Raw genomic sequence first — 18,627 nt, 5'->3', positions numbered from 1 at the left:
TTTTAATGGAATTAAGAAATCCTTTGCTTTTCAATTGAAAACAATGCGTGGGTTAGTTTTCCCCCTTTTTGTTCCACTTTTGAAATAAAAATATTTATTTACCTAAGAAAATTAAGGGTAAAATACTCATTGTTCATAAATAGTTTCCAAGAAGTCAATCTTTTGCCATCATGACGTTAGATTCTTTGACTAAAATTTCAATTCGCATAAAACGCTCTTTCTTTCAGTACATGTTATGCAGCTGCTTCCCCCGACCCCCCCCCCCCCCCCGGCTCCGCCCCATGCACGCAGCATGGGACTTGACTAAAGGCTACCATAATGGCAGTGGCCAACAAGTCACCTGACTAGTCACATGATGCACCACGCGCATACAAATTAGTCTGGTTACCAAACAAGTACAAGTTTTCCCCGTTACGTACCACTAGTGTGCATTGGGATCATTACCGGACCGTTCCATGCGATGAGTTAATTTTCTGAGCTGGGAAAGTTCTAGCCCGACTGCGTCTGGCCGTACAGTACTATCGCAAGCTCTGTAGTACGGCCAGACGCTGAATGCTTCCAAAAAGACTGAATTTTTTTGGCCGCCGATGCAGCGATTTTGCTACATCTTTCGATCGCAATTATCTTTTCATCCAGGACACAAATTTCCAAAGTTAAGGTTTGTAGTCGTAGAGCAACTCATACCTTTTCGAAAAAACGTTGTTTGGTCTCAATATTTTCATCTATCTGGCCACAAGACGAATTTCAGTCATCAGATTCCACAAATATCGTCCCCCATGCGATCCCCCATGCGATTTCAAAATGGCGGCCGCGCTGTAATGTATGCAATATGCAGGCGCGCCCGCGCAAATCATGAATATGCATAAACAGTCTGTGACGTACGACCTCGTGTTTTTGGACGTACGGCCCCGCCGCACGCACGTCCAAAAACACGAGGTCGTACGTCACAGATTGTTATGCATATTCATGAGTTTGCGCGGGCGCGCCTGCATATTGCATACATTACAGCGCGGCCGCCATTTTGAAATCGCATGGGGGATCGCATGGGGGACGATATTTGTGGAATCTGATGACTGAAATTAGTCTTGTGGCCAGATGGATGAAAATATTGAGACCAAACAACGTTTTTTCGAAAAGGTATGAGTTGCTCTACGACTACGAACCTTAACTTTGGAAATTTGTGCCCTGGATGAAAAGATAATTGCGATCGAAAGATGTAGCAAAATCGCTACATCGGCGGCCACAAAAATTCAGTCTTTTTGGAAGCATTCAGCGTCTGGCCGTACTACAGAGCTTGCGATAGTACTGTACGGCCAGACGCAGTCGGGCTAGGAAAGTTCATTAGTAAAGTGTCACAATTGTTGGGTACAATTAACATTATGGCAAATTTGCGGTCAGCAGAAATATTCATCAGGATTGCTGGTGTTTCGGGGTTTCTAGCCGTAGCTCTTGGTGCATACGGATCACATGGTAATCTTAATTTTAACAACTTCTTTCTTCACCATTTTCGTCACTAGTCTAGGGCCGGGCCCGTATTCGATCGCCAAAATGTTTGATTGATTGGTTTAATAATAATACTTTAATAGGCATTGTTGACTTTGATGTAGTGTTATGTTAGGCATGTTACTTGTTAGGCCTGCTGCTCGAACTTAGGATTAGGAAAGAATGTTGCAACATGACGCTGCTTTTTGCTTCATAATCATATATCATCTCAATGAAGGTCAGTCACTGCACGTGCACTGCAAAAATGAGATGAGACATGAATCTGGGAGTGGGACAAAAAAAAACATTGTAGATTTTGAACATTTTCTTGAATCTCCATAGACTTCATACACGACCGCTGAAGTGGCGTCAGGTTGCACCATTCTTTCCCGAACGGATAAACAAAATGACAAATGTTTAATTATTTTTGGCATGTTGATTTTCTTATTTGTAATTTCTGTTTAACCTTTTTAAATTTCCGACTTTGTCTTACTAGGTCTGAGGAAAAGAGTTGATGACAAAACTTATGAGGTAAGTATAAAATCATGATTCCAATGCATGATATTTACGCTACATGTTACAACATTAGGTTTTATCTAAAAAGCAGCTCATCAAGTTGTCCATTGGTTTTTTTCTTTTTACATAAAACAAATTCTAGATTTGCTACCTCAGTTAGAGGATACGCAATTAAACGATTAAATAAAATCTTATTCTTAATTCCAGAGATTTGTAGACCCAGTGTCGGATTGTGAGTTTGGTCGGTCGTACTAACTCAGCTTGAGTAACTCCAGAATACATGCTCATTCCTGATGAGCATGTCAGCTGGAGTTACTCAAGCTAGTACTAACTAGAAAGATTGACCAAAGTCAAAAGTCGGGGGGGGGGGAAGGAGTTCTAACTTCTATCGCCCAAATAACTGAGTCTAGAGATTTGCTGACTTTTTTTCATTTATTTATTCAACTGTTTGTTCAATTTTTAGGTTTTTCAAACTGCCAACAGGTATCACTTTATACACACCCTGGCACTGCTAGCTGTACCTATGACTAGACATCCAACAGTTGTGAGTACAACTTAGTCCGAAAATTTGGGACTCTTAATACTGTGTATGAGAGTCCCAAAACTTAAGATATTGAAAACATGCAATACAAGAAAATAGACTGGCACCTGAAACAACCAGTCCAACACTACTTCAGTACTGCATCAATCAGCTGTGCCAAAAGAAACATGTGGTATAAACCGGGAACTAGTCTCTTTTTACTACACATTTCTCCATAGTCAGCCACCAGACATTTGTCACTAAATTAAGAGGTCAGTCTTTTCAAACAGTTGGACCATGGTTGGACATGTACCAGTCTAGTCTTGAGCCTCATTTTGAAATCACTTGACTTCAAGATAGTAATGGGACTAAACTCCCTGTGAAATTATTCATTCAGGCATGCTGTCATTTGGAAGAAAACAATCCAAGAATGTCATTTCCAAAGATGTGTCAAGTTACACACTTTTGGAAATTTCTGTTAGTAGTTGGTTTGTACTTTGGCAAATCCGTGAATGGGTCCGCGCAAGTGCGGTTGCTTTTATTCATCAGTTCAGTGCATGACATCACGTAGTTGCAATCAACTGCATGAGAACACATGAGAAGTATCAGTAGCACAGCCCCGATGTCACGTAACCAAACTGGGGTCAAAGGTCATCTTGGGGTCACTGAGGTCAAAAAGCTGATTTTTTTACTCAAACACAACTCCTTCCAGATATTACATGGCACAATCACATGACTCATGCATGAACATGCTCTAGTGTTTCAGAGGCAACAGTGGCGTGGGTTCGAGCCCAGGCCCAGAGACACTTGTGCCCTTAAGCAAGGCACTGAACCATTATTGCTTCGTCCTTCAGATGGGATGTTAAGCTGGATGTTCCGTGTCTTGCATGTAAAAGAATCCAGTAACACTTATCGCTAAGAGAAAGGGTTTGCCCCAGTGTTTCTGGCCTCCTAGTTATACTCCCTTGTGGAAGTCCTTTAGGAGAAGAACCAACCAAGTACCAAGTACGTGCTTTCATTGGCCCGCAGCCTCCGAGATATTTCTGATCGAGCTTGTTTTTTTTTGTAATTTACAGGTTGGCGTCCTACTCTTGATTGGAATGCTAGGGTTCTGTGGAACGTGTTACTTCTCTGCTCTGTTTGGATTAAAGACTCTCAACAAGTTTACTCCCTATGGTGGAATGATGCTTATGGCTGGCTGGCTCGCTATGGCGTTCTAAAAATCTTTTCTAAAGAGATTTTTTTTTTACCAAAGAACTTTGAATGATGTTATGATGTCAAAGGTGAATGTAGATTGATTTGAATTTGAATAAAGTCTGGAACGCTGACTTAATCCAATGCTTTGCACGTTTTAACTTTGCATTCTCCCGGCCCAACCAAAGAGACTGTTACTATATCCAAGATTCGGGGCAAGCCTTATGCTAGCAACCCCCAGCTCCGGCATGGTCTGGTGTCTTCGTGCCATTCTCACCCATTGTGAGCTATGTACTGATGCTGAGCGTCTCATACGTAACTATGCAAGAGCTTGCCCTGAATCATGTGATTAGCAACAGTGTCTTTGGTCTGGAGAATTTAAATTTAAAGTCATGTACCAGATGTTTTTCAAATTGAAATCCCAAAGGGTATAGGTCACTCGCAAATGGCTTTTTGTGCAGATACTCCGAGTCCTTGGCCTAAACCCCTATGAGTTTCATTTAATTTCAGTCACGCATCTCTACACAATGGTCAATTGAGCACACCAACATTTTTGGACACTGTGACCAAGTTCCTTGCTTGAATGGATTTCAGTGCTGTGTTGTGTAAGCTGTGTAAAATCCTGGATGTTGTGGGAGGAAAAAAGCTGATGTGGTTTGGGATTGGAATCATTTGCCCTTGAGCATTAAACTGAGGTCTTGCCTTGATGACTGATAGCCAGGCAAATAATTCCAATCCCAACTGCAGCCCTTTTCACATTTTCATGAAGATGATAAATGTGCACTAATGAGAATAGATAACTTGGAGTATTAAACTTGGAGTATTAAAATGATAAACAATTGTTGAACAAGGACACTGGCAAATTGGGGAAGTGCCAACGTAGGGCTGGATAGCTCAGTTATGGTAGAGCACTGGAACGGCAATCCGGAGGTTACAGGTTCAAACCCCCGCTCCAGTCAATTTCTTTGTTCATTTTTGTTTTAGTTAATTGGTATAGTTATATTGTTTGCGCTAGTGACTGTGGGTCGACTGACCCTAATCTTACTGTTTAAAAAAAAGAAGATTTTCTTCATTTATTTAGTAGTGTTGAGAGAGAAAAAGAATGCAGTTTTTGAAATATGAAAGTATATGTGTATTGCATTCTCAAGTTAATTTAACTTTTATTTTTGACAATATTACCATTTCTATTTACTGTTGGAGAAACATTTTCAAGAGTTTTCCTGATTTCCTCTTTAATAAAGACAACAAAGGCGAAAGAAATCACAAGAAAGAGGAATTTCGGAGCCTGTAATTATGGGGGAGAGAAGTTTCAATAAAAATGTATTGTAATTTTAACGAGCTTGTGTTGTGAATGTTGTTTTCATCTAAACCCGCACCCAGTTATTTTAACAAGAAACCCTCCCATTCTGGTCAGAAAAGGTTTTTTTTAGACTACACAGTGCCCGTAGCATTCTTGGTTTATTATCCCGATGCCAATGAAAAGTTAATGATCAGAGAGGAAGCTAACGGTTTGCTGTTATAGCGCCCTCAACGTTAATCCAGAATAATTTCTTTGCTGTGGACATGCAACCGGCCAGGCAGATGACTCGAGATCTGGGCCCATTTTTACTAAATATTGTTGGAGCTGAGCTAAATATCGTGGGATAATGAAGTGAGTAAAGAAATGGGGACAATAGTATCTTCATATCGTTGAACAATTGATAACTATGAAACGTTTTTACGGCGATGTCGAACAACTAAGGGGGCGAATTTTGTGTTATTCGAGTTGGTTCTAGACAAGTCGCCCCTCATAAAGTTGCACGGTGACTGGCTTAAGTTTGAATTCAAATGAAGCCCAGCCACTGAACTGATCATGATCTAGTATTTACTCCGAATACTAGATTTCCTTTTTTATTATGACACACTGTGCGTACTATTTTCTAAAACTTAACTTAACCCTAAAGGTGCCGGGGGGGGGGGGGGGGGGGGAGGGTGGAATCCTCCCCTCCTCAACATTTTCCGCAATAGCCTTGAACCTTTTTTTTTTCTCGTGACCTGAGCTGTTCTGACTTTTTAGCCTCGAGTCTTGCGCATCTTTTGATAGGGCGTACCAAAAGCATAACATTCGGACCACAGGTTGTCCCGCAGCAAACAATTTTCCCCCCGTGAAAACTTAATTTCCCCATAGGCCCCTATACGTAGTGTACACAAAGCAGAATTACCATTCGTGCATATGAATAATTAATTAGCTATAATTCCAAAACCCTTTGAATTGACCTATAGCCATGAAATTTCTCGGGTATGTTCATGATAAGTTGTTCTATGCATGTACCGAGTTTAATGATTTTTCGTCACTCATTGGCGAAGATCTGCAGAAGATATGCTACCTGACAACAATTGTCCTCCAGAAAGAAGCAGCTACCGGTACAAAGTCGCACTACGAGCTTCAGTATGAATGGTGTTATTTTTGTTATTTTCCCACTTTTTTAAACATTACTTTTCTTATTTTTTAACACCAGCCCGCTAACTAACGTGAAGAACATTAACAAGCTCAACGACATCGAGGCCGAGTTGGGTGTTGTAGGGAGCAAGACGTCATGGCATGAGCAGTACAAAGACAGCGCTTACGTCTTCATTGGGGGCTTGCCCTTTGACCTGACAGAGGGTGACATCATCTGCGTGTTTTCTCAGTAAGTGTTAACTGTTTGTATACATCCCTTTTGTTTGAATTCCGGCAATTCACAATGCAGTGGGCCACCAAGAGTTTGCAACGGAGAGCTCAGTTTTTACATTGCATTGTGGGAAATGATCGACAAAATTCGCAGCGCGGGACATTTGAAATTGTTACAATGTAGTTTTTTTGGTCAGTAGTTTCGCAAGAGTATGATTTGAGTATATACGTTTGAGCTTCTCTTTTCTGGTATTTTTTGTAAGGCAGCAGAATGCTACATGCCCCAATCTACATGTCTAACGAATTAGCTCAAGTTGTCTACTGACACTCATTCAAATGGGCCACGTTTTGTCGACCATAAACTTGAAAAATAGACTCTCCATGGCAAACCCTTGGTGGCGCACTGCATTGTGAATCGCCCGAATTGTCATAGCCATTAGAAGCAGTAGAAAGGCATTGTTGCTTAAAAAAACTTGAAAAATGGGGATGTTTAGGCCAAGGGAAAAAAAAAGTTTCTAGTCTGATGAAAAGTGGGTTAAAAAGACACTCCACACAATATTTGTGTATAGCCATCAGAAGTAGTACAAAGGCATTGTTGCATGAAAATGAGCGAAATTGAGATGTTTTAGACTGGGCATCTGCAGGGAAAAGTGAAAAATCATCAACAAGAAAAATTCAAGTCCAGACGTCTTACGAATCGTTGACCGTTTCCTTCCGTCGCACGCAGGTACGGGGAGATCGTGAATATTAACCTCGTTCGGGACAAGAAGACGGGCAAGTCCAAAGGCTACTGCTTCCTGGCGTATGAGAACCAGCGGAGTACCATCCTAGCGGTGGACAACTTCAATGGCATCAAGGTATTTACGGCCGAGTTTTATTTTTATTTCACAGGCAGGGAATAACAGAAACTGAACGAGAAACGGGGTTTTTTTTGTGTCGCCTAAATGAGGTTTGTGGAGACATTAACCAGTCTTAATTTCTGTATGTCCGTAGACCCTTATGACGGTAGACCCGTACAGTTTTCTAGCCAGGCATCAAATAGCGCTAGCACCCGCTACGCTTTCGGAGATAAACGCTACGCTTAAATCGCGCCGCTACGCTACCGCTACGCTATAAATTTTGGTTGGGAAAAAAAAATATCTGCCGTTACCCGTATGTATGTTAAAGTTTTTAGAATTGTTCTCATTTCCCAAATATTCGCCCGAATTCCATAAAACTTGGACACAAGGGATATTGAATAGCTAAGATAATGTGGGATATATTTCAGGTCAAAGGTCGTAGGCCAAAGGTCAACTGAGGTTCATAATGATGTAATTCACATTTTGGGAGGAAAGTTTGCAACATTTGTACATGCTTTCGTCGATTTTGATGAAACTTCCATGCAGTGACCCTTGGGTGGGAAGACACAATTCTTCATCGGATTACTGAGGTCAAAGGTCATGTAGGGGTCGTTACAGGTCATTGTTCAAATACGCTTCAAATGTTTCTTTGTCTATACAATTGGATGGAGTGATCCTTGGGTGGAGGTTCATCACATGTCTTCCGATATTGGAGGTCAAAGGTCATCTAGGGGTCATTTGAGGTCATTTTTTTAAAAACCTTGTTTAAGAACACAAAACATATAGGGATGGACCACGGAAAAAGACGACACATGCGATCTGCGGATCACTTGTTCTCAATTTCTTACTTTTTTTCGCGAACAGCTTTTGGGTCGTGTGCTGCGCGTGGACCACGTGAGCAGTTACCGTAAACCCAAGGAAGATGAAAACGATGACGACGCCACAAAGCAGCTACGACAAGACGGATGCGCTCCGAGAACCCCGTCTCCGCCTCCGTCTGAGAACGACGATGTAGAAGATGATAATCCGGTTCCGAAAAAGAAGGCCAAAAAAGGTGGGCTTCACAGTAATGATTTCGAATTACCACATGCAGTTGAATCTCATCGACGCAAACTCGGCTACAACTGAAAAGAGGAATTTACCATTATTGCCTAGGAATAGTTCAGACCAAACCATCGCTAGAATAAAAAAATTGAAATACTGCCCCCAAGTGACCAAGTTTAGTTTAGTTTGCAATCCGTTACACATCCGTCGATTTGCGTCGAGAAAAATGCACACATGCATTTTCAGGGTTTTCTCAAAAAGTGTGATATGTACTAAGCTGAAATTTTAACAGGTTAGTATTTTTGATAAGCTACTTCAGATTTATTGTATTTTTTCTTGAATTGGCTAAAAGGTTTTGTTTTATTTGCAAGTGGTGTCAATTTCTTTTTAAGGTATACCACAATTTTATGTGCTATTTTATGTGTGGTAGTGTTTGTTTTTAATTCAGCAATTGGGCCGGATAACCGACGAAAGTTTTTTGACTTGTTTCGAGTGGGGTCCCTTGGTAGAAGAAAATTACAGTTTTAGTGGTGGGAGGAAAATCCCAGAATGATATTCTAGGGAAAACCCACGGAATCAGGCAGGGACTGAAAACCCAATCCACATATTGGCCCAGGCGGGAATCGAACCTGGGCCACAGCGGTGGAAGGCGTGGAAAGTACCGCTACGCCAACTTAACTCCCCAATGCAAGTTTTTGTTATCGACGGCCAGGAAGGATCCACAGATTTGATAATCGACACGTTTCAAAACATTCTCCCTTTTTTTCCCGCCCACAGAACACAAAGCCAAAGCCAAGTTGCATCACAAGAAGAAAAAGAAGAAGCAGAAGAAAGACAGCAAGCACTCGTCGAAGTCTCGCCGAGATTCTTCCGATTCGGAGTCGAGCCAGTCCGAGACAGATAACTCACCACAGCGACCGGTGAGAGTCAAGCAAGAAGTGGACCGCGGTTACCCAGACTTTAAGCCCGAACGCAGGGAGCACAGTTCAAACGGTGGATACACCAGGCATCGGCAAGATGAATTTCCCAAACAGCAGAAAGAGAAAAGCTGGCCGAGAGACGAGGGCAGAATGGATCGGAGAGGAGACAGCTCGACGGATAGGGAGCAAGATACCCACAGACAACGGGACAGGGACAGAGCGACAGATAGAGATCAAGACACCCACAGGCAACGGGACAGAGCGACAGATAGAGAGCAAGATACCCACAGACAATGGGACAGGGACAGAGCGACAGATAGGGCTCAAGATACCCACAGCCAACGGGACAGGGACAGATTCAGAAGCAATCAGCACGGAAGTGAAAGAGAAGAGCATACACGGGCCGACAAGGACACGGACAGATGGGGCGATAGAGGGTCACAAAGTAGGGAGGACAGACACCCAGACAGATGGAGTGATAGAGATGACGAGATGTGTTACGAGAGGGATAGAACAAGGGACAGAAAGGGAGAACGGGGGACAGATCAGTGGGAGAGTAACAAACAAGAAACCAAAAGGAAAACTTCGCCACAGGAACGATTCGGAGAACAGAGCAGATACGGCAGAACAGACGCCGCAAGAAATGAGCACGGAGAAAATAAAATGAAACGCGACCGGTCAGATGAGCGGAATGAGAAAGACATGCGTCGGGAAAGGGATTCATATCGCGAGAGAGGCTCGTATCCCGACAGCAAGAGTGGACACAGAAGTGTGAGATCTGACAAAGGGTCACACAGTAGGGAGGACAGACACCCAGACAGAAGGGGTGATAAAGATGACGGGAAATACTATGAAAGGGATAGGAAGGGGGACTATTATGAAAAGCGAAGTCGTTAACAGGACCAAAAGAAAAATGGTGATCAGGCTAATGTTGTGCAAACCCTACCCAAAACCGAAACTGACCCGACCCGAAACCGAAACAGTTCGGAAATTTTGCGCAGTGCAATATTATTGTAAAATTACTGTGCCTGGCCGATACGACAAACGTCAACCCACCGAGCAAATGTGCATGTGGTTTGGGGTCTAGGAGCCTTCACTGTACCAAACGGTATGCTTCTTTACTGAGAGACGACAATTTTCACGCGATTTGGGTAACTTGAGGCACAAAAGTTTACACAGTTGCCGAACCTAGATATTCAGTTTTGGTTCGGTTTCGGGTCAGTTCGAGTCGGACTTTGCATGGTTTTTGTCAGGTCGGGTCGGGTGTGGGGGTAGGTGGTAGGGGGAGGGGGGTTGAACTCACACCTTTCCCCAATACGGCCTGGTAATATTTGGAATTATAATGAGTCGATCCAAACTGTTACTTAGATCATCTGTTGGAGCTAGCATCTTGGAAGAAATGAATTGAAATGATTATTTAGTTTAGATGCTTTCGATTGGAAGAAATAAATAATCACATCCTAAAACTGACTAGTGTCTCCTTATATGTAATGAATTATTATTATTATTTATTCGACCAGGACAAATCTTACAAACAAATATGACCCAAAACAACATACATGAACATTAAGGAAAACAAAACAATTCCAGACTTAAAGCCAGAGTCCATCATTTGCAGCTATCCAAAAAGAAACTGGCGTAATTACTGTTGAAAAACATACTTGGTTGAAAGATAGTAAGGGGACTAAACTCTCTGTGAAATTATTCTTTCTGGCAAGCCGTCATTTTAAAGAAATCAACGAAAGAAGGCCTTTCCAACGGTGAGTCTTAAGAAACACTGTTGGAAATTTCCGTTATTAGCTCGTTTTTTAATTCGGCGAAGTGCGCGCAAGCGTTGACACGATGCACACGCATGCGTGGTTGCTATAATTCCTCGGATAGGTGTGCGACATCGCGTAGCTGCAATCGACAATCGGTCTCGGACGCTGAATTCAGGCCCAATTCATAACATGATTCAGCAACTTTTAATTTGAAATCGAGATCCTAGAATGTTGTTTTTCTCGAAATATACAGCTGAAGCTGAGCTGGAACTTCATCAGGTTAGTTGTTCAGCACCCTTCTGTAGATTTTGAGCACTTTTGTTGCTTCAAACGAACAAAATGCACAAATTACAAATGATGGACTTGTACCTAAGAGATTACAATTCCAAGAATGTTACTGAAAAGTTTCTTTGTCATCAAGTCATCAATGAGAACTGTTTAAACCCACTGGCTCCATAGGAAAATGCATATGTAAACAAAGTGTGACGTCATCAGTACAGAGGGTTATTGTATTTACACAGGTGAGTAACATTTGGGCGAAGCCTTTTCAAATGGGATTCTTTTGGGAACTTAAGCTGGGGCCCAAAGTCGAAATGAAGCCAGGATTTCATAAACGCGCACTGACGTCACGGATGTGTAATGGCGATGTCGCAATCGCGCTGGACTGGCTCCCTTACTCACAGGACTGCACTGAACATATGCTGTGACGTCTGGGAAGCTGACTCATTTCCTATAACACAAAAAATAATAGGCCCTTTTTATCCCCGTGATATCTAACGTTGGAGGGTATTTTCGCCGGTGGAAGTAATCCGCAAAATCCTTCAAAATGCTAGTCTTCTTGGACAAAAACTTTGGTAAATATTTTTTAAATGGTATTGGACTTCCCGTTATTATGGCTATGGTTGTTGTGAGAACTCTTAAAGTTTGTTTAAAATCGAGAAATAATAGGCCTACGTCATGGTTGGATTTTTGTTGAATCGCTGTCATTTTTGTCATGTCTGTGTATGTTGTACTTGTTGTAGGATCATGTTGTTTAGGATTCTTCTACCTGAACCATTTTTTACAAGCTCCGTTCATCAATCAAAACCCAGCCCTCTTGCCACAAAATTAAGCTCACTGGGGAAAGAATGTAATATCCAGACGCCACTTCTTAAGTTCTTTGGTAGCCCCATAAATGTGGCCAAGTTTACTGGACTAGCGTGACTAGTCTAGGCCTACCTCCGTAAATATTAAAACTAAAAGGCCACACTTCCACCATGACCATGTACAAAAAACATGTTGAACTTTGTCAAATTTTGATTTTCACATTTAGGCTGAGTTTGTAGTATATTTTTGCTTTAGAACAACATGTAGAAGCATACTCACGCTCTTTATCTGTTTATAGGCTAATCAGAAAGTGCTGCCTTTTTCAGATGTTTAATTTTCGTGAAATTTCATGTTGAAATTTTGATACGCAAACGCAACTCCCATTCATTTGATTCAGTTACGGAGAGATGAAGGTTTTTACGCCACGCACTTTAGATCAGGCACAAAAAGTGCGCACATAGTTGCCCAAGCCAGATATTCATGTTTTGTTTAGTCGTTTCGGGTTCGGGTTGGTTCGGTGCGGTTTTCCTGGAACTATTTTTGGGTCAGTTCGGGTCGGTTTTAGGGAGTTCAGATCTGTTTCGGATGGAATTTGGTTTATATCTGTAATGTTTCGGGTCGGTTTGGCCTGGCCAACCCGACCCGATGCACAGCACTATTGCGCGCTGAATGTGACAATAATTTAACTTTTCTTGTAGCAGTCATATTTCTGTACATTGAACATTGCCAAACAGAATATTATACCTTTTTTTGTATTAATTCTTTTTCATTCTGCTTATATTTTTGTTGTTGATAGCTGATGACCACAAGGAGCTGTTTACTGATGTCAACAAGTTCACATTGATAGACGACGTCATTTATGAAGTGGATGGAAAAGTAGGTCCAAAAGTAGCAAAAGTGTCGTTTGATTTAAGAGGATGAATTGTGTCGAGTTTGTAGGCTGTACCCAGCATTGTTTGTGTTGAGTCACGCATGACTGAACCCTGTGTTATGGTCGATATCATCCGCTCGATATCATCCGTGCTGCTTCTGAAATGTCTTCGCCACTGCCTCAATCGATTGAGTGACTGTTAACCCTAACCCCCTAGGCCCTTGTTGCTTACAACCATCCTCAATCCTCCAAAATCCTCCAAAATTTTTCAACTCCGCCTAAATTTTTCAAAATTGTCAGACAGTCCTGCCTCAAAATGCATTCATCCTCAATCCTCCAAAATCCTCCTCATCCCAAAACTTTGCACTCGTGTTTAAATGAAGGATAACCAACGCCACATCCTTCAAAATCATCAGACAGTCCTGCCTCAAAATGCATTCATCCTCAATCCTCCCAAATCCTCTTGTGCTTCATTCACCATTCATCCTCAATCCTCCAAAATCCTCATGTGCTTCAATCACCATTCATCCTCAATCCTCCAGAATCCTCATTTGATTCAATCACCATTCATCCTCAATCCTCTAGAATCCTCCAAAACCGCCAGGAGGATTTTGGAGGAGTGAGGTGGGTTAGGGTTGGTCGCCCCTCCACTGAACAAATTCAAGAAATAACGGATGATTTTGGAGAGTTGAGGCTGAATCCAATTATTGTTACATGGTAGCAATTGGAGGATTTTGCAGGATTGAGGATGGTTCCTAGCCAAAAGACCCCAAAGGATTAGGGTTACATTTTCTGTGTTTGCTTTTCTTTTTGATACCTTAAAATAATTCACCATATTTTTTAAGTTCAGTGTGTTTTTAATATTTAAAAAATCAACTGTATTTTTATACTCTTTATCCCTAACCATCCCAAATCCTCCAAAATCCTCTTTGCAAATTGGAGGAATTTGCAGGATGAGGCTACATGGCAAAATTGTGTTGCTGATTTCGGAGGATCCACTGTGTCAAGGTCTTGGGCGGACCTTGTGTTGTTTATGCCTAGTGTGCATAAATTTAGACCTTGATTATATTTGGTATCCTCCGCACTGCTCCAGGATGTCACTGTCTCTGCCTCAACATATTGACAGTGATTGCCGGAGGATTTTGCAGGATTGAGGCAATGGTCACCCCTCCAAGGACCACACTCAAGAAATAACGGAGGATTTTGTGGTTACATGCTATTTTTACATGAAGGCAGTTGGAGGATTTTGCAGGATTGAGGTTACATCCTTGCAAACATGCCTGGGGGGGGGGGGGGGGGGGGGGGGTAGGGTTAAATATCAAGCCAATATTTGCCAGGGATAAAGTAAAGATTCCAAGCTTTAAAATGGTATAAAAATAATGGCGGTGCGTGTTTTCGTGCCGACGCTAGAGTTTCGCCAAACGGGTATTTTGGGATGCGCTATATACTGAACTTGTTGATCAAACTGTTGTCATTTTTGTTGTTGCTGCTGTAGACTGTCACCGAAAAATTTGACAGCAGTGCAGTGAATACCGGTGCCAATGCCTCAGCAGAAGAAGCCGAAGAAGGCGCCGAGGACGGAAGCACGCGGGGACCAGACTTCGTCCTTGCCTGTCGACTCAAGAAACTAGACAATCCCTTTTCCAAGAAAGAATATCTCACATACCTAAAGAACTACCTGAAGACGTGAGTGAAAATTTGCCTTTTTGTGAACACAAAATGTACGGTTATACATGCTGCAAACCTTTCGATAGAGAGTATCTTAGGAGGCTTCACTGGCTTTTCGGCTTTAAGTTAGGGGCCTACTCCCCAGCTGCTGCTGGTACCCATTCACACAAGTGGAGGTGAAGCAGCTTGCCCAAGGACACAACATGTGGCCAGCAGCTGTATTCGGACCCCTGATCCTCTGATCATGAGTCACAAACCCTAACCACTAGGCCACACTCCCCTACCGTTACTCCCCAGCTAATGCCGGTACCCATTTATACTCCTGGGTGGAGAGAGGCAAGTGGGGGTGAAGTGGCTTGCCCAAGGACACAGCATATGGCCAGCAGTTGGATTCGAACCCCTGGCCCTCTGATCATGAGTCACAAACCCTAACCACTAGGCCTACTCCCCCACCGTTACTCACCAGCTAATGCCGGTACCCATTTATACTCCTGGGTGGAGAGAGGCAAGTGGGGGTGAAGTGGCTTGCCCAAGGACACAGCATATGGCCAGCAGTTGCATTCAAACACCTTCCCCTCTGATCATGAGTCATGAACCTAACCACTAGGCCTACTCCCCCACCGTTTCTCCCCAGCTAATGCCGGTACCCATTTATACTCCTGGGTGGAGAGAGGCAAGTGGGGGTGAAGTGGCTTGCCCAAGGACACAACATGTGGCCAGCAGCTGGCTTCGAACCCCTGGCCCTCTGATCATGAGTCACAAACCCTAACCACTAGGCCTACTCCCCTACCGTTACTCCCGAGCTAATGCCAGTATCCATTTATACTCGTTTTGTTGGTTTGAAGCAACAATAGTGCTCAAATTCTAAAGAAGGGTGCTGAACAGCTAACCTGATGAAGTTTCAGCTCAGCTTCAGCTGTATATTTCGAGAAAAACAAACATTCTAGGATCTCGATTTCAAATCAAATGTTGCTGACCCATGTTTTGAATTGGGGCTGAATTCAGCGTCGGAGACACGTTCTCACTGAGCCGCGCGTCCGTGTGCATCGTGCCAACGCTTGCACACACTTCCTATTGAAGAAAACGAACTACTAATGGAAATTTCCAACGGTGCTTCTTAAGACGCACCGTTGGAAAGGCCTTCTATTGTTGATTTCTTCAAAATGACAGCTTGCCAGAAAGAATAATTTCACAGGGAGTTTAGTCCCCTTACTATCTCTCAACCAAGTATGTTTTTCAACAATAAATACGCCAGTTATTTTTTTTGGATAGCTGCAAATGATGGACTCTGGCTTTAAATATTGTCTGTAGAATTAGTAACTGCAAAGGTTTTTTCCTTCTCACAGGCTGGACTTCCCAGAAGATCAGAAGAAGGAACTCCAGGCCAAAATCCAGAAATACATGCTCACCAACGTTTTCCCGGATAAGAAGAAGTTTGCCGAATTTGAGCAGTACGTAGCCGAGGAGTTGTTCGTTGATCTGACGACGCAGCCGTACCCCATGATCTGTTTGTTGAATTACCGAGAAGACACAGATGCCCCGTATATGGTGGTTTTCAAGCACGGCTGTTTGGAACAGAAGCTTTGATGCCATGATGGGGATATTCTCCACGCACTGCTTCAGACCAGAAAAGAATGTGAGTATCGAGGACTCAGAAGGCTTCACAAATAGGTTTTGAGATCGAGTGGGTGGGGGGGGGGGGGGTTAACAAATTCATGAAATTTATGGATGATTTTTATACTCGCACAATTTTACCGTGATTACGTGTGTTGGGGATTCCTGAACACTAAAACCCCAACGGCATGTTTCGTTGGAATCTATCAGGATGGGTACAGTATCCCCAAACTGACGGTCTTTTTTACATTGGGTTGGCACACCTCCAGAATCAAAGTCAGAAATATGTGTGTGCCGTTTCCCATATGTGATGCGATCAAGCTACACGAGTCGTTTGTCGGGAATTTTCATTTGGAGATACAGGCCAAAATAGGGCCGCTTCATCACATCACTTCATCACATCTCTTGGTGTTCCGACTTCCATAATTTGTGAACTAAAGATGGTATCAGCATGCAGTTTTCAAAGCAGTAATGCTGAGATTGTGCTCTTTTCAAATCTGTAATAAAAAAAATTTGGACCGGGGTCGACAAATGACTCATTTAGCTTGATTGCATCACATATGGTGTTGGAATTACCAGGATGGGTATGGCTCCTAGTAAATCATGCTAGGGAGTTGGGGTTAAAGGTGCATTTTTTTTAGAGTTTTGTTGTCAACCAGATATCATATCTAATGCTATGGTGTTTCTCTCTTTCTTTCTCTGTTGCAGTCATATCTATTAAAGAGCTACAGCATCTCCGAATGGTTAGGTGACACAGAATAAAACTTGGATTAGACATGTAATATGCGATGTAATATACAAATTAACCCACGAATCCACCACCCCTTTCTCAACATAAATTGTATTTGTGTATACTAAACACTTGTATTTTGATTTGAAAGTGGGTAGGTGGTATTTTGTCACCTAATTACTGGAAATTGTCCGATGTCCTGCAGCAAAACTGTGAAAAGCCTTTTTTGTTTCCTTCCGAATCCAGACCGTATCTTAAATATGCTATTTATTGATAAATTTTTACCCCCTCATAATCAGAGTACATTTCTGTGAATAATTAAGACATCATAGACAAAGAAGTGTATGAAACCAGCTGGTAAATGCTGATGATCGTTCGGCAAGCGAGGTTGGATTGTTGTTTTCGTTTCAGTAGAAATTGTAAATCATGAAAATTTGTGTCTATTGGGTTTCAGTTGTACAGTGGAACGCCTCTATAACGAACATCACCGGATCAACAAAAATTGTTCGTAATAGCGATCGTTGGGTATGGCGATTTTAAGCTGCTGGTGCTGCACTCTGGTTATGACGTACAAATAGTACCCTTCAGAACTTTAGCTTGCACGCCCTGGTAGTTACTGAAAGACGACTTTGAACACGTGCCGACTATTGAATTATGTAATTGCGCAGTTTTTTAATTTACTACCTACACCAACTGGTGGCTTTCCCCTCCTATTCCTTGAGGAAATAATAACCACTTGTCGCTCTTCTGTGGACATTTTTCAACCATAATGTTGGGTGCGTTTTGTACACAAAAATCAGGAGCCAAGGACGATGTTCGGTATAACGGTGTTTGGTGTAGCGACGTTCCACTGTTCTACAATTGTCATTGGTATGTTATCTTCTAATTGCTGTAGTTTAATATCTGCGCGGCCAAAATATATACATGCGTTAGTGAATCAACTCTTCATTCAATTGCTTTGAGCAATACTACCTCTAACTGCTCGATGTACCATGAAGCTATCGGAATTGACCTATCGCGGTAGAATCGCGTTAGAATCACGTCAACGCAGCATGTGAAATACTGTCCAATTATATGATATACAGTTGGACTCCCAACAGTTGGACGAAGCTTTGAGCCAAAAATAACATTCAATGTGCACCATGATTTTAAATCTGCATAGTTGTACATTGTATAGCCTTGTGGTCCGTAATATACAATTCAGCATACATTTGAGGATTTATTGACGTTTTGATGAACGCAATTTTCATCATGTATTTATTATATTAAGAAAGGATTTAAAAAATGATGGCCCAGTGGTACGTGAATGCTTGTGTTTTAAACCCTTCGCTATAAATAATCGTCATGTAAGCTTAAGTTCATTTGGAATTGCTGTCATTTAGGGCTAATATATCACTCTGCTATGAAATAAAATCTTCATTTGAGAAATTGATCTCAAAATATTTGCAATTACATGTGTGTTTTCTTTGTATAGTTATTTGTATTCATGTTAATAGCAAATGTCCTATTGCAGTTTTTCCCTAGCTGGGCCCCATAATGACTCGCTATATCCATTGACATAAGCAATTGTATAAACAGTAAGCCTTTGGCTAACTGAAAAAAAAATACAACTTACAAAAAAAACTTTTTGGTTGGGGAAGGAAAAGGAGCACTATTAGTATTTTGGTGGGGGGGGGGGCACCTGGGGGAACGCCCCCCCCCCCCCCAATGCGCCACTGACTCTACAGATAAGT

The 18,627-nt window shown here is 42.2% G+C and overlaps 3 protein-coding genes across 5 annotated transcripts; all 3 read left to right on the top strand.

Annotated features, from left to right (window-relative positions):
- The first annotated feature begins 370 nt into the window (after positions 1-370).
- LOC119724157 (transmembrane protein 256 homolog) lies at positions 371-3,885 on the top strand. Of its 2 annotated transcripts, XM_038195086.1 has the most exons (5): positions 371-482; positions 1,333-1,470; positions 1,979-2,013; positions 2,462-2,542; positions 3,595-3,885. In XM_038195086.1, exons 2-5 carry the CDS (start codon positions 1,380-1,382, stop codon positions 3,736-3,738), a joined length of 351 nt encoding a protein of 116 aa, XP_038051014.1. In that variant the 5' UTR covers positions 371-482; positions 1,333-1,379; the 3' UTR covers positions 3,739-3,885. The 2 variants fall into 2 exon arrangements, with proteins under 2 accessions (XP_038051014.1, XP_038051015.1); XM_038195087.1 differs by lacking the exons at positions 371-482; positions 1,333-1,470 and adding an exon at positions 1,602-1,720.
- Positions 3,886-5,306: 1,421 nt separating this feature from the next.
- Positions 5,307-10,635, top strand: LOC119724156 (RNA-binding motif protein, X-linked 2-like). 2 transcript variants are annotated; one of them, XM_038195085.1, is made up of 6 exons: positions 5,307-5,363; positions 6,211-6,381; positions 7,090-7,219; positions 8,066-8,255; positions 9,023-9,467; positions 9,516-10,635. In XM_038195085.1, the coding sequence occupies exons 1-6, from the start codon at positions 5,359-5,361 to the stop codon at positions 10,060-10,062; spliced, it is 1,488 nt and encodes a 495-aa protein (XP_038051013.1). In that variant the 5' UTR covers positions 5,307-5,358; the 3' UTR covers positions 10,063-10,635. The 2 variants fall into 2 exon arrangements, with proteins under 2 accessions (XP_038051013.1, XP_038051012.1); XM_038195084.1 differs by having other exon boundaries at positions 9,023-10,635.
- A 1,010-nt stretch (positions 10,636-11,645) lies between these two features.
- Positions 11,646-18,348, top strand: LOC119724155 (translationally-controlled tumor protein homolog). The gene is made up of 5 exons (XM_038195083.1): positions 11,646-11,779; positions 12,808-12,887; positions 14,378-14,568; positions 15,897-16,186; positions 16,873-18,348. The coding sequence occupies exons 1-4, from the start codon at positions 11,752-11,754 to the stop codon at positions 16,135-16,137; spliced, it is 540 nt and encodes a 179-aa protein (XP_038051011.1). The 5' UTR covers positions 11,646-11,751; the 3' UTR covers positions 16,138-16,186; positions 16,873-18,348.
- Positions 18,349-18,627: the final 279 nt, after the last annotated feature.

Source organism: Patiria miniata, unplaced genomic scaffold, assembly GCF_015706575.1.
Source record: "Patiria miniata isolate m_02_andy unplaced genomic scaffold, ASM1570657v1 HiC_scaffold_18, whole genome shotgun sequence".
Classification (NCBI taxonomy): Eukaryota; Metazoa; Echinodermata; class Asteroidea; order Valvatida; family Asterinidae; genus Patiria; species Patiria miniata.
The sequence above is the reverse complement of the archived record's forward strand: the minus strand, read 5'-3'. Positions and strand labels throughout refer to the sequence as shown.

Excerpts from the sequence above, each read along its gene's own strand:
- LOC119724157 (XM_038195086.1), top strand. The coding sequence starts at position 1,380 with ATGGCAAATTTGCGGTCAGCAGAAATATTCATCAGGATTGCTGGTGTT. Across the intron at positions 2,014-2,461 it reads TTGATGACAAAACTTATGAG|GTTTTTCAAACTGCCAACAG; the intron begins GTAAGTATAAAA and ends TTCAATTTTTAG. Across the intron at positions 2,543-3,594 it reads TGACTAGACATCCAACAGTT|GTTGGCGTCCTACTCTTGAT; the intron begins GTGAGTACAACT and ends TGTAATTTACAG.
- LOC119724156 (XM_038195084.1), top strand. Across the intron at positions 6,382-7,089 it reads ATCATCTGCGTGTTTTCTCA|GTACGGGGAGATCGTGAATA; the intron begins GTAAGTGTTAAC and ends CGTCGCACGCAG. Across the intron at positions 8,256-9,022 it reads GAAAAAGAAGGCCAAAAAAG|AACACAAAGCCAAAGCCAAG; the intron begins GTGGGCTTCACA and ends TCCCGCCCACAG.
- LOC119724155 (XM_038195083.1), top strand. The coding sequence starts at position 11,752 with ATGCTAGTCTTCTTGGACAAAAACTTTG. Across the intron at positions 12,888-14,377 it reads TTTATGAAGTGGATGGAAAA|ACTGTCACCGAAAAATTTGA; the intron begins GTAGGTCCAAAA and ends TTGCTGCTGTAG. Across the intron at positions 14,569-15,896 it reads CTAAAGAACTACCTGAAGAC|GCTGGACTTCCCAGAAGATC; the intron begins GTGAGTGAAAAT and ends TCCTTCTCACAG.